Below are 13,538 nucleotides of genomic sequence, written 5' to 3' on the forward strand. Positions count from 1 at the left end.
CTTCTCCTCAGGAAGCCCTGGAGTTCATTAAGAGGCAGCAGGCAGCTCAGCACCCCTTCTTTCTCTACTGGGCCATTGATGCCACACACGCACCTGTTTATGCTTCTAAGCCTTTCTTGGGTACCAGTCAGCGAGGGCGGTGAGTCCTGGTGGTAGAGACATAGGCCTCCCCAGCCCACTTGGGGAGAGGGGTTCAGCTGTGCTTAATTACTCCCAGGGGCAGGGAACTCAATACCATTGTGTTTTTAATTCTCAAGTGTGGAAAAAGACTGAAGCGTCCGCGCCTCTGAAGCTGCGCATGAGCCCAGGGTTGGTGTGGGAGGGCACTGCAGTGGTGTGGTCAGCACTGGCCTGGGTTAGCCCTGAGAACTTGGACTCTCCTCCATCTCTGCTGTGAATTATCCAGTCCATTTCACTTTCTATCCCTGAAGTTATCCTGTAACTGCTCTTGGATCACACCGATGCCCTTGGCCACCTGGTAATTGTTCCATCTTTTCCATAGGTATGGAGACGCTGTCCGGGAAATTGATGACAGCGTGGGGAAAATCCTGAACCTTCTCTGGGACCTGAAGATCATGGAGAACACATTTGTTTTCTTCACATCAGACAATGGGGCTGCCCTCATTTCTGCTCCCAAGCAAGGCAGGTACTCCCTTGTCATGTCCCCAAACAAGGCTGCAGTCAGAAACACTGGCCCCTGGGACTCCTTCAGGGTCCCCTCAGCCACTCCTGGGGCAGAGTATGAAGGGGGCTCAGCCTGGGGGGTTTCAATCATGGGGGTGATACTCTCCCCCCCAGGAACCCATCCAGTAAGGGAGTGCCCACTCTTCTCCTGGTACCCCATTCGGTAGGAACAGATCCGAAGAGACCTGAGAGCTGCCCTGTGGGGCTGGCTTGGGCCTGGTCACACACGAGACTGGTGGGGCTGCCCATAGCACCCACGTTCTGTGACGTACTCTCCTCCCACGAAAGGCGAGAGCACCTTGGCCTTTCCAGGCCCAGGAAGGGTGTGTTAGTATGTGAAACAGTGACTGCCCGATGCCCCTCTTCTGAATTGATTGTTGTCTCTGGCTCCCCTGGAGGTGCCTGGTCGGGAGAGAGAGCTCAGTGGGGGAGACAGAGCCTGAGGCCAGGCCCTTCATCCTGCGCTGGCTCTGTCCTGACTGGCCGCGGGAGCAGGTCGCCTGGCCTCCTGCTCTGTCCTGACTGGCCGCGGGAGCAGGTCGCCTGGCCTCCTGCTCTGTCCTGACTGGCCGCGGGAGCAGGTCGCCTGGCCTCCTGCTCTGTCCTGACTGGCCGCGGGAGCAGGTCGCCTGGCCTCCTGCTCTGTCCTGACTGGCCGCGGGAGCAGGTCGCCTGGCCTCCTGCTCTGTCCTGACTGGCCGCGGGAGCAGGTCGCCTGGCCTCCTGCTCTGTCCTGACTGGCCGCGGGAGCAGGTCGCCTGGCCTCCTGCTCTGTCCTGACTGGCCGCGGGAGCAGGTCGCCTGGCCTCCTGCTCTGTCCTGACTGGCCGCGGGAGCAGGTCGCCTGGCCTCCTGCTCTGTCCTGACTGACCGCGGGAGCAGGTCGCCTAGCCTCCTGCATGTCTAGGGGTTCAATGAGGCCACTTCCAGGCTTTCCCTCCTAAAGCTCTGATGTTCTCTATCAGCGTTCTTATTCTAAACTTAGCTAAAGTGTAGGAGACATACCTCCCAGCCTCCCTGGCAGCCAAGCCCAGGCCCCCTTGTCCTGCAAAAGCTCCCTCACCAAGGCCTCATAAGGTGTCTCCAGGAAGGAAAGGACTGGACCCCATCATTGTAGTGCCGGCTGTGGGGGACACCCAGAGTCCCTGGTGCTGTGAGGGGGCCCCAAGTCCCCCAGACTACTCTGTGTCTCTGTACTCGAGCTGGACCTGCAGGCCTCCTGACGGCCAGGACCCCCGGTTCCTTCAATAGGCTCTGATTTCCAGCTTGTGGAGTAAGGTGGCTGCACACACCCTGGTGTTTTGTTATCCTATAAGAATTTCAACCTAGTGGTCACATACCTTTTTTTTTTTTTTTTTTTTTTACAGAGACAGAGAGAGGGATAGATAGGGACAGACAGACAGGAACAGAGAGAGATGAGAAGCATCGATCATCAGTTTTTCGTTGTGACACCTTAGTTGTTCATTGATTGCTTTCTCATATGAGCCTTGACCGTGGGCCTTCAGCGGACCAAGTAACCCCTTGTTCAAGCCAGCAACCTTGGGTCCAAGCTGGTGAGCTTTGCTCAAACCAGATGAGCCTGTGCTCAAGCTGGCGACCTCAAGGTCTTGAACCTGGGTCCTCTGCATCCCAGTCCAATGCTCTACCCACTGCGCCACCGCCAGGTCAGGCTGGTCACATATCTTTTCATCCCACTCTTCTTTAAAAATGCTTGGGCCTCAGGAACACCCTGAGTCACTCAGACAGCTCTGGAAAGAAGGCCACAGACAGCAGGAAACCCAAGGGGGCAGTCCTGCCTGAGGAGGCAGTGGGAGACCCTGTGGTCGGGGGACTTTGAGGGCTTTGAGATCTCAAGTGGCAGAAACAGCACAGCTGCCTTAAGCAAAGAAGGTTCAGGGCCCAGGCCTGGCTGGTCCAGGACCCCAAGGGTGCTGTGTAGCTCAGCCCCACTTCCAGGGAGGCTTCCTCTGATGATCCCAGAGAAGGGGATCCCCCAGCTCCCAGCAGAGGCCCAGAACCAGCTGAATGTTGATGTCGCTGCTGGGCCCTGAATGAGATATTCAGGAGAGCCCTCCCCTGACAGCCCAGCCTGGTCAGACCACCAGCCTCCCAGCCCAGGCTTGGGTTTTGTCACCCTAGTCTCCAATTCTACATTATGGAATAGTTCCTATGGACAGAAACATCTGTGTGCATCTCTAAGGTACAAATGACAGTGAGGTAAAAATCTGTGCACCCCCCACCGAGCCTGGAAAATAGGAGAGAGGAAATGGTCTCTCCTCAGCCCTGAGCCCTGACCTTCCCAGGAGGAGCCAGGCCTCAGCCTAGTGCACCTCGTGTCCTCACTGCCCCTGCATTCACTCGCGTGACTCAGAGTCTGTGCTCCCGTGCTGTCCCTACACATCATCAGTGCTCTTCCCTCAAAACCTGTGGTGTTGACGCATGGAGGTGGCACTCAGGGCCCAGTGCAGGGGTACAGCTTCGGAGCTTCTTGATGGGAAACCCCTGCTCTGTTTTCTCCATTGCTCAGGGGGCCTGTGGTGAGCCCTAGGCACTTCATGCCACAGCAGCAGGCACCCTGTTTGTCCCTAGGAATCGTCTTCTGTGTTCTGGGAGCCAGCAGGACGTTCGATCAGCCCTGCCCTCTGACACTTCCCCAAGTATGGTTTAGAGACCACCTGCTCACAGCAGGGTTTGTCAGAAATGAATCTGCATCCTGTGCCCAGTGGGACACCTACCTGGGGCCCAGGGACAGATGCATCTTTTTTCTTTTTTTGAGCTAGGCAGGGAGAGAGAGACAAGAACATCAAGCTGCTCCTGCATGTGCCCTGACTGGGGAATCACACCAGCAACCTCCGTACTCTGGGATGATGCTCTAGCCCACCAAGCTATCCGGCCAGAGTTGGGACGGATGCATTTTAACCTGAATACCCAGCCCCAAACATACATGGACACTCATAGACGCTAATGTTTAAGAAAGGTTGTACCAAAAAAGTGACAGGGAGTCCCAGTGACCTGCTGTTGGGATATGCTCTGTGGCTCTGCTTGAAGAGCATCTGCCTCTTGTGCTAATAAGAGTGGCCGTGTTCTCTGTTTCTGAGTAGTCACTCTTTGTTATAGGACAAACAAATGGGGCATGATGTGACAACCAGAGTACCTAGGATGGGCGCCTGGGTCAGAGCCATCTCGAGGCGTCCTGACCTCATGGCTGCTTTTCTGCCTCCATGGTGGTCTTGGTGCCTCAGTATATCAGCAGTGCCCCCTTTGAATGGCTGGGCCAGGTCTAGATGCAAGCAAGTGCCCAGCAGGACGTGTGTTGCCCTGGGGACTCAGTGTAGAGATAGCTGATGGGCAACAACTCTCCCTCCCCAGGAGGCAGTAATGGCCCCTTTCTGTGCGGGAAGCAGACCACATTTGAAGGTGGGATGAGGGAGCCTGCGATTGCGTGGTGGCCCGGGCACATCCCTGCAGGCCAGGTGAGTCAGAGGGATGGCCACGTGGTCAGGCCTGTGGTCATCCTGGGGTGTGGAGACTAGGCCCCTTTGTGGGCCTGCTTCCTCCACTCACCATTCCTTGCCTAGGAAACACCACGGTCACATTTCTCTCCTCCAAACAGAGCCCCTCCTGAGGGAGGCAGTTGGTAAGTGAAGGGTGCATGAGGTGAGCACTAGAATGGGCCTCCCTGGACATGGTGGGTATTAGTAGTTGTCATGGTGGGAGGAGGCATCCATGATTAATGCGGTAGTGCTGAGTACCATTGAGTGGAACCAGTTTCTTTCCCACGGGACTTGTCAGAGCCTTTAGTGTGCTAATGAGTATAATGAACCTCTGGAAGGAACATAGAGCAAGCTGAGTTTTTAAAATGTTATTTGGCCATAGAACTATTTTTTTCCTAAGTCCACTGTTCTGTGGACACACTCCCAGAGACAGCAGCCGCTTGACCATTTGGTTGGTATCTGTGTACATGGCTGCAAACCGCAGTACGGGTGGCCCAGTCCTCTTGCTGGATGAGGTGTGTGTCCTGCTCCTCGGAGCCCTCACTCTGTTCTCCTCCCCAGCTAAGAACGCGGGGTCTTCTCTAACTGGGCATCTTAATTGAGACACCCTACAGTGTCGAGACGAGTGTTTGTAGGCATGTGAGTCACTGTCACAGTTGGTCTTTTTTTCCTTTCTAATGAGCTTCTCCAGAGAATACTGTTCACAGTGCTGGTGTCAGCTCAGCCCTCACAGCAGTACCTCGGGGCCTCTGAGTCCTGTGGCCGCTGCAGCAATCACCACGCTGAGGGCTGGAACAACATTCGTTCTCGCACGATGTGGAGCTTGGACATCCAGCACTGTCTCTCGGGGCTAAAATCAGGTGTCACAAGGCTGATTCCTCCCGGATGCTCCAAGAGAGAACTCATCTCCTTGTCTTTTCTGGCTTCTAGTCCCTAGTTGTCTCTCTCCATCATCCGGCCTGGGAATGGCTGTTCACATGTCACCCCATCACCCTGACTGGCCCTCCCGCCCCTCTCCCAGTGTTAGGAGCCTGTGATTATCCTGGGCCCGCCCGGGGATCCAGGATCAGATCCTGTTTTAAGGTCAGCTGATTGACAACCTGATTCCCTTTCTGTGTAAGGAAAAATATTCACAGGGTCCAGATCTGCGGCTTTGTCCAGAGCCCACCCAGTTCTTCCACTCCTGAGCTCTGGATCTGAGGGCAAGAGCTGTGTCAGTGGGGAGAACCCAGGACCCGGTCATCATCGTCATCACCCCGTTCTACTCGTGGACAACTGAAGCCCAGTGAGAGGCAGTCTTTTGTCAGGGCCTCCCAGCTGGCAGGTGGCAGAGCTGGGGTTAGAATCCCAGGTGTGGGGTGTGGAGGCCCACCCCCCTCACATCTGCCCCCACTGCCTCTCTCTCCTAGGACCCCTTTTCCTTCCCACTCTGCCTGTGGGAAGCTCCAGCCTTTGGGGCCCTCTGCCCCTTGCCGGCCTGGCTCTTGGCCCCCCTGGCCCCGCTCCCTGGAGAAGGAGGAGGAGGAACATCACAGAGCCGCTCAGCTGCCTCCCCTCCACCGCATTTCATGGCACACACTGAAATTGAATTAGACGGAGCTATCAGGCCTGCACCCTGTGATAACTATGAGAGGATTTTATTTAAAAACACCCTGCCATTTGTCCAACCAGTTTCAAATATTTAGCTCTCCCCTTCACGCCTGGCGGGGTGACTTTATTAATTGTAGCCTTTGATTCAGAGTTAAGTCTTGAAAGTGCTGATAACAGCCTCAGTGACTTCCTGCCATGGGCCCGCGGCAGACAAATTGCATTTTCTTAAAGGCATTATGTGCACGTTGAGAGTGTCTATTTTTCAAAAAGAGCATCTTCCATGCGCGCGCCCAGCTGTTCTGTGCTGATATGAGGACTTCAGATATCCGCTCCTTCCCACACCATCCCCACCCGGCACTGCAATCTCTCCTCCTTATTTATTTTTCCAGAGGGTTAAAGTATCTTGGATTTCTTTCTTTTCTTTTCTTTTTTTGTCCTTAAAAAAAAAAAAATAGAAGGGAGGGGAGCTATTGGAATGTTTCTCCTCCTCTCTGCTTCACAGAATTTTTGAACCAAACGTTGACCTTCACACCTCCCCCACCCCCGGCTACAGAACAGATGACACAAGTGGCCATGACGTGTGTGCTTGGTTTCCACAGTTTCTCCTTGTGTGGAGGGATGGAGGCCAGGGTGCCCTGGGCGTGGGAAGCACTAAGTTTGGCAGTGGTTGAGGTCTCAGTGGACAGCGGGAGCGAGGGAGCAACTGCCTTGCCAAACCTGCCAACAGGCTCTCCGGAGTCCTCCCCACTGACCCAGCTCTTGCCCCCAGGGTCCAGGGGTGAAAAGCCTGGGTGAGCTCTGGAGAAGGCAGAGCCATGTGGGAAAGCCGTGCCGCTGGCCCCAGTGGGCAGCCCGTGCCAGGAGTGGTCTACTCCTTAGGTCTCCCCAGAGGGTCACCTCCTACTGGCTCTGTGGGATTGGACCATTACATTTGGAGGGAACAGCCTCTGGGAAAGGGCAGGCCAGTCCACACCCCTACCCAGTCTGCTCTCCTCCCTGTCCCCTCCCTCTTGCTCTCCATGCTGCTCTGGGCCACAAGGGGTTTTTTCTGCCTGCACTTGGACCTGAATTGGGAGTTCACAATGTAATTTTTTTTTTAATTTTTTTATTTATTTACTTTTTTAGATTTTATTTATTCATTTTTTTTATTAGAGAGAGAGAGGGGGGAGAGAGAGAGAGAGAGAGAGAGAGAGAGAGAGAGAACAGGGGGAGGAGCAGGAAGCATCAACTCCCATATGTGCCTTGACCAGGCAAGCCCAGGGTTTTGAACCGGCGACCTCAGCATTCCAGGTCGACACTTTATCCACTGCGCCACCACAGGTCACACAATGTAATTATTAAAATGACATGACAGTTGGGCTCAGAGACGGGATCCTCCTGAGGTGGGACCCTGCTGGTGGCTCCCTGGGGAGGCTGCATCTTCTCCCTTCTGTCTGGTGCCTATTACGGGCAGGCACAAGGGCTCAGCACTGGCATGGTACAGAGTCCTGCCTGCTGTGGGGTCAGGCCGCCAGTTTGATCCCCACTAAGCACCTGGTCTCTCTGAGGCCACACTCCCAATGAGGGGACTCATCCCTCCTTCTCAGGACGAGGTGGAGAATTCTGTGGTGGCCACACTCAGCCAAACACTCATGGATATGAGGGGTTCTAAGCGAGCGTGGGATCAGGTGAGACAGGGATCAGGCAAAGTGAGGTATATGGGGCTGGGCATGTGCAAACACATGTATTGTGTTCTCGTGTGCGGACACATGGTTAGGAGTACGGCTGTGTGTGTGTGTGAATGTGCAAGTACATGCCTCTTGTAGACCCGGCTGGACAGCAGCAGAACACACACCCAGGGTCCTGGCCCCTGGCCACCGTCTGGTCAGCTCAGGGCATCCTGAGCAAGTGTTCACCCGTGTCCATTTCAGGTGAGCCACCAGCTGGGCAGCATCATGGACCTCTTCACCACCAGCCTGTCCCTTGCTGGCCTGGAGCCACCCAGCGACAGGGTGATTGATGGCCTTGACCTTCTCCCTGCCATGCTGCAGGGCCAGCTGATAGACAGGTTTGTTCTAGCCAGGTACTCCCCCGGGCCCAGCCTTCCAGCCCCAAATGACCACATGATAGAGCTGGTACTGGCTTGGGGCAGAGGGAGGCAAGACCTCTGACCTTCTGCCATGAAATGCATCCTTCTGATGGGGCCCATCATTTATGCCTTGACCAAGGAAACTAGGGGGGAACGTCCCCTGTGGGAGTCACCCGCAGCCCCAAACCTCTGGGTGGTGTCCTACCTTCCATCATCGCACCAGAATGCTTTGTGTCCAAGTCGGTTTCTCTTCAGCTTTGGACCAGCTACCCATTTTGGGTTTACGGCAGGGATTAGACGGGCTTGTGTTCATTTTTTGTTTTGTTTGTTTGTTTTCAACATTGCTTATTTTTCCTCTCTTGAAACCTGGCACAGGAGCCTGTTTACTGTGGGGGAGGGGAGGTGCCAAAGCCTGCGGGCTCCGTGAGCTGTCTGCCCCTTGGTGGGACCTGAGCCTCCAGCAGCCGTCTGCTACTGCTCCATTCTGTGCCTGGTCTCCCAAAGCCAAGGGCGCTGGCAGCCGTCGGCACGCCCTGCGGCCTCAGAGGCCTCGGCAACTTGTGCCCGTGTGATTTCAGCACGGTCATTTCTGTAAGACCTCAGCCCCGATCGTGCCCACAAGCCTCTCCTGTCACCTGACCCTTCCCCTTTTCCCGAACAGGCCGATATTCTATTACCGTGGCAACACACTGATGGCAGTCACCCTTGGCCAGTACAAGGCCCACTTCTGGACCTGGACCAATTCCTGGGAGGAGTTCAGACAGGTAAGGGGCTCGAGGCTGTGGACTTTGCATCCCCCATACCCTGTCCTTGAGGACGCACCTGGGCAGAGAAGGCCAGCAGGAGGGTTCTGTGGAGAGATGGCAGCCACCTGGCCTCATGCTACCCACCTCGTGTGTTTATCTGTGGGTAAGAGGGATTTGTGGCACCATGACGTAGCTACAAGGACAGCGCCTTAGGATCTCGGACACCTCACCCTCTCTCAGGCCACCCAGAGCCCGGGAAAGGAGGCCTCGGAGCTGGCTCTGTCCCAGATCCAGGCCAGACAGCTCAGACCCCAGTTGAACCTAGGGTGCCTTCCCCTGAGCCCCTCCCTCTTGTCCCCCTCTAAGGCCTAGTCAGATGCTCTGTGGCCCCTCTGAGGGGCTGTCACACTGTCTCCATCACAGTGTCTGTCCCAAGGCCTGTGGGTGAAACGCTGCTGGCAGGCTGGGCCCAGACTGCACAGCACATTGCGGATTCCTGCTGCCCCTCAGGGCACCTTCTCTCTGCTGCCTGTCCTGCCTGCCCCTCCCTCCCCCTGAGTCTCCCTCTGCTGCTTCCTCCTACGCACCCTCCACCCCCAGCATCTAGAGGTCTTTAGCACAAGAAAAGCCTACTAATGTGCCTTAATTGGGAAGAAAAGTAATTTAAGTTAATGAAAAATCAAAGTACTAGAACACCCTGCACCACTTGGGATGCAAATTGCAGATTTAGTGGATCCTGGGGCTGGTCCTAGGCTGGGTGGGTGGCACAGACCAGGGCCACCTGCACAGTGCCCAGACTGGGTGCCTCGTGCAGACGCAGGTACTTGGGCAAGGCCAAGGACAGTGTGTGCTTCCTCCCTGTGGCCTGTTGGAAGCACAAGTTGCCACTGGGCAGGCTCACCTGGACCAAGCAATCCTTTTCTTCTCTTCTGCCCTCTGAGCTCCTGAGCGTCCTGTGGGCCTCTCAGGCTATGACAGCAGCCCCCAACCTGGCCTCTGCCAGAACTCTCAGTGAGCAGCGGGCAGAGCCATGTCCCCTGGCCTGCACCCTTGTCTCCCCAGCGCCCACTCGGCCCTTCTGACTTGTGGCCACCACCTCCCGTCCCCATCCCCATCCTCTGACAGGCAGGGCTACACCTGGCTTTCCCCTTTAGATGTCCAAGGCCTGAGAAGCCATGGGAGCACCCAGAAGGGGCCAGGAGGCTGGCAGTACGGGGACTCTTGGGGGCTGCCATGTGTTCTTCTCCCTCACTGTCCCTCTTAATCATATCCACAGTCCCCCACGCCCCGGCCTCCAGGGTCCCCATGGATGACTGCTTGAGTGGCCAGGCAGCCCAGCTGGCAGGCATGGCTGGTGTTCTGGGAGCCGCCCCTCGGCCTTCCTGCAGCTTCCTGCCACGTGGGCTCCTAGCCTCTCAGGACAGGGTCCAGTCAGCCCGGACCCAGGGGAGACACAGCCTTGCTCCTACCCTCTGAGAACTGAAAGGGCTGGGAGAGCTTTTCTGGAGAGAGTGCCCAAAAAGTCCAGTCCCTGCATATCCTGTTCTGACCCAACCGTGTTTATAGTGGGGTTAGAGTGAATCAGGAGAGGCCCACTCAGTGCAGCAGGGTGATGCCAGCCCACCCCACCCCACAGTGCCCAGCAGGATCCACTTCCACTGTATAAGAGTTGTTTGTGAGAGCGCCTGGGCTGGTTTGGTCTGTGCGGCTGTTATCTTGAGAGGTGAAGTACAAGAAGTTACTTTCTCCAGTGTGTACCGACATTCAGGGAGCCCTCCGCAGAGGATGGCTGGTGGGCACAGAATCAGGCTGCAGGGCACCGCATCACAGTGCTTTTGCAGGGAACGGCGACACTTTCATTTTGATGGCCACTCTCCCTCTAGGGATCAGTAAAACTGAGGGGGTGCATGAAGCTGAAAAGGACCCCGTGGCCATCCACAGCTCCCCTGAGTGCCAGGGGAGAATTCAATCCTACTCTGGTCACTCCCAGATGATAAGACATTAGGGACAACTTTGTCCCGAAGCCATGTGGGCCGAGGTCACGTGGACCGCTGGAGCCTCGCAGCCAGTCCTGGGCTGGCTCTGCCCTAACAGAGAGGCCTTGGGTGTGCTGGTTTGTGGTCCCCAGGTTCAGGGATGCTTGTACCCTCCCCAGTCCTGGAGTCCTGCTGTGTGGTGTCCCACCCGCCCAAACCCCAGGTCTCCCGTCCACTCATGACTATTGGATGGTGGAGGAGGAGGGAGTGGCACCTTCCGCTCCCCAGTGTGATGCCACTCTCCGAGACAACCCACCATGGGGGCCTCCTGAGGCCCTGGTGACAGGCCAGAGGGAGGTACCTGTGGGACCTGCTTTTTCAAACTCAATTCCAAGGGCACACTCATCCCCCCCCCTCAGGAAAGCCAGTGTTGTGACCTGCAGGGTCACTTGCTCCACTCAGGGGGAAGAGGCTGGCTCAGCTGTGTTGCCCCCAGGGTGACAACAGTTGTAAGGGAAAAATCCTGTACTAATTAGTGGGATCTTAATTAAATAGCTTATTTGATTTGCATCCAAATTATAATTTGTGTCTTATGTCTAGACTAAGAAACACTTCTCCATTAATGGCTCAGTGTTGTTATGCTAAATGCAGTTATTTTTTCCATTGTTAAACCCATATTTGCTCTCTAGCAGTTCTGCTCCCAGCAGGTCAAAGGGTCATCCCCTCTGAGAGCCCTGCATATCCACTGTTGGCTGCCCCCAAAGATTAGACTGCAGCCCCTGACTTGGGAATTGACTGCTCAGTGCAGATAAATGGAATTTCATGGGCTCCTAACTTCCCCACTTTATTGAAAAGCAGAATATTAACTGCTCCACTGACCAGCTGTCCATTACAGACACACAGGGGTTGGAAATGTTTTGCCTGTCAAACAGCACTAACACTTGCAGAAAGCCTTTCAGTTGGTTACCATACACAGGTTATGGTCACTTCTTCAGACCCGTCAGCAGTGCCTGGAGACTGGTGCCGAGCCACTGGCGGGGCTCTGGGGTTAGCAGTGCCTCACCCAGTTCCCCCCGGATGGCAGGGAGCTTTGCCCTTCCCAAGTTACAGAGCCCTGAGGATAGCCTTCAGGCCTTGGGGACAGAACTCCACACTACAGGTCACAGCTTCAAGGGAACCCCTGGTCCAAGGCCACCTTGGGGCCCCCGGGCCAACCCAGGCCCTGGACAAAGCTCAGACCTCATCCTGACAGAGAAGCACATTCCAGATGTGCATCAGAAGCTGTACCATGAAGAAGCCAGGAGGGCCTGACCTGCGGTGGCGCAGCGGGTAAAGCATTGACCTGGAACGCTGAGGTTGCCGGTTTGAGACTCCAGGCTTGTCTGACCAAGGCACATATGGGAGTTGATGCTTCCTGCTCCTCCCCCCCCCCTTCTTTCTCTCACTCTCCTCTCAAAAATGAATAAATAAAACAAAATAAAAATCTAAAAATAAAAGAAAGTCAGGCCTCAGAGGAGGCCTGGAACAGGGCTCACACGTGGGACTGGGCACCACACCTGAGCCGGAGGGCGGGGTCTGGTGTTGTCTGCTCTCCGCATCTCTCCCTGTTTTCTTGAACATTTTCACTGTCAGCATGTTAGGGTCCCTGTCTGTTAACTTGGGCATCTGGGTCACCTCTGGGCCATCCCGGTCTCTGTGTATCTCCAGCTTTCAGGCCTGTAGTCCCTCCTCACCCGTGAGGGAGTCTTGAGGGAATGCTGAGCCATGAGGCAGATAGAGTGACAGTGGAAAGCTTTGCTCTACAACAGTGGTTTTCTAAATAAAAAAAATGACAGCAGCCAACGTAATAATAGCCATCTGGTATGAATGAATCAAAATTATACCTAGTTTTTTGTTAGATCAGCAAAAATATATTTCTTAGTATGCCAAAGAATTTTAGTAGTTTATGTGAAAATTAGTGCTCTAGAAATTAAGAGGAGAGGCTGTTAAGGTGTGAAATGGGCTAAAATAGTTTAAAGAGATTCACCCCCACACACACACCCCCACACACAACAAAAAAAGGGAGTTCCAAAAAAACTAGAGGACAGACAGTACATAGAGCATAACTGCTCAGCAGCTCTAGGGGCTGGGGTGGCGGGAAGGCTCCACCTTATAGTAGCCCATCCTCTGGCCTGCTCGGGCCTGGACCACTCGGACTCACTCGGGATGGACTGGCCGGCCTGCAGCAGAAGCCCAGACACAGAGCGCTCACCTGCTCCCCTGCTTCTCGTTTCAGGGCATTGATTTCTGCCCCGGACAGAATGTCTCAGGAGTCACCACCCACACGCAGGAGGAGCACACACAGCTGCCCCTCATCTTCCACCTGGGGCGAGACCCAGGCGAGAGGTACCCACTCAGGTGAGTGGGGCACAAGGAAGCCTTGAAGTTGCCAAGGAAACATTAGCCAGACCCAGCCAATTCTAGCACAAGACAATGGGCTGCGTTTGCTAGAGGAGACATGCACACTGTGAACACCTGGAGGTGCGGAAACACAGGAAGGGAAGCACGGGCCTTCCCTCTGCCTGGAGCTCTGTACAGCAGTCTCCCGCACACAGCAGTGCGGCGTGTGCCATGGCCTTTCCAGGTGCCCCCATCTCCCCTGTTTCTCTCCCCATTCTGTGTGGCCCAGCAACGGACATGTCCCCTGCCCCAGGCTGCCTTTGGGGATGGCCTTGGTAGAGCTAACAGTCCAGGTATGGGCTGGACAGGGACTCTTAACATGCCCACCCTCTTCCATGACGAGCAGCACTGAGGATGGAGGGCAGCACCAGCCCAGCAAGACCCACTGAGGCCCTCAACAGGGCAGCCGCCTGCCGGGCATGACTGAGCTCCTCAGTGAGGGTCAGATGGGGCCTCTCCGTGCCACTGGGGCCCCCCGGGGGCTTCCTCCATGGCACCTCACTTGAGTGGAGTTTCATCAGCTCAGAGGCCTGCAGCTGTG

At 55.5% G+C, this 13,538-nt stretch overlaps 1 protein-coding gene across 1 annotated transcript in view; it reads left to right on the plus strand.

The window, feature by feature from the left end:
* GALNS (galactosamine (N-acetyl)-6-sulfatase) overlaps positions 1-13,538 on the plus strand; it is a 31,090-nt gene that overhangs the window by 12,850 nt on the left and 4,702 nt on the right. Inside the window, exons 7-12 of the mRNA XM_066243527.1 lie at positions 12-139; positions 503-642; positions 4,054-4,157; positions 7,679-7,815; positions 8,498-8,600; positions 12,834-12,955. Of these exons, the coding sequence (XP_066099624.1) occupies positions 12-139; positions 503-642; positions 4,054-4,157; positions 7,679-7,815; positions 8,498-8,600; positions 12,834-12,955 (734 nt within the window). The remainder of the gene's footprint in view (positions 1-11; positions 140-502; positions 643-4,053; positions 4,158-7,678; positions 7,816-8,497; positions 8,601-12,833; positions 12,956-13,538) is intronic.

Source organism: Saccopteryx bilineata, chromosome 9 (genome assembly GCF_036850765.1).
Source record: "Saccopteryx bilineata isolate mSacBil1 chromosome 9, mSacBil1_pri_phased_curated, whole genome shotgun sequence".
Classification (NCBI taxonomy): domain Eukaryota; kingdom Metazoa; phylum Chordata; class Mammalia; order Chiroptera; family Emballonuridae; genus Saccopteryx; species Saccopteryx bilineata.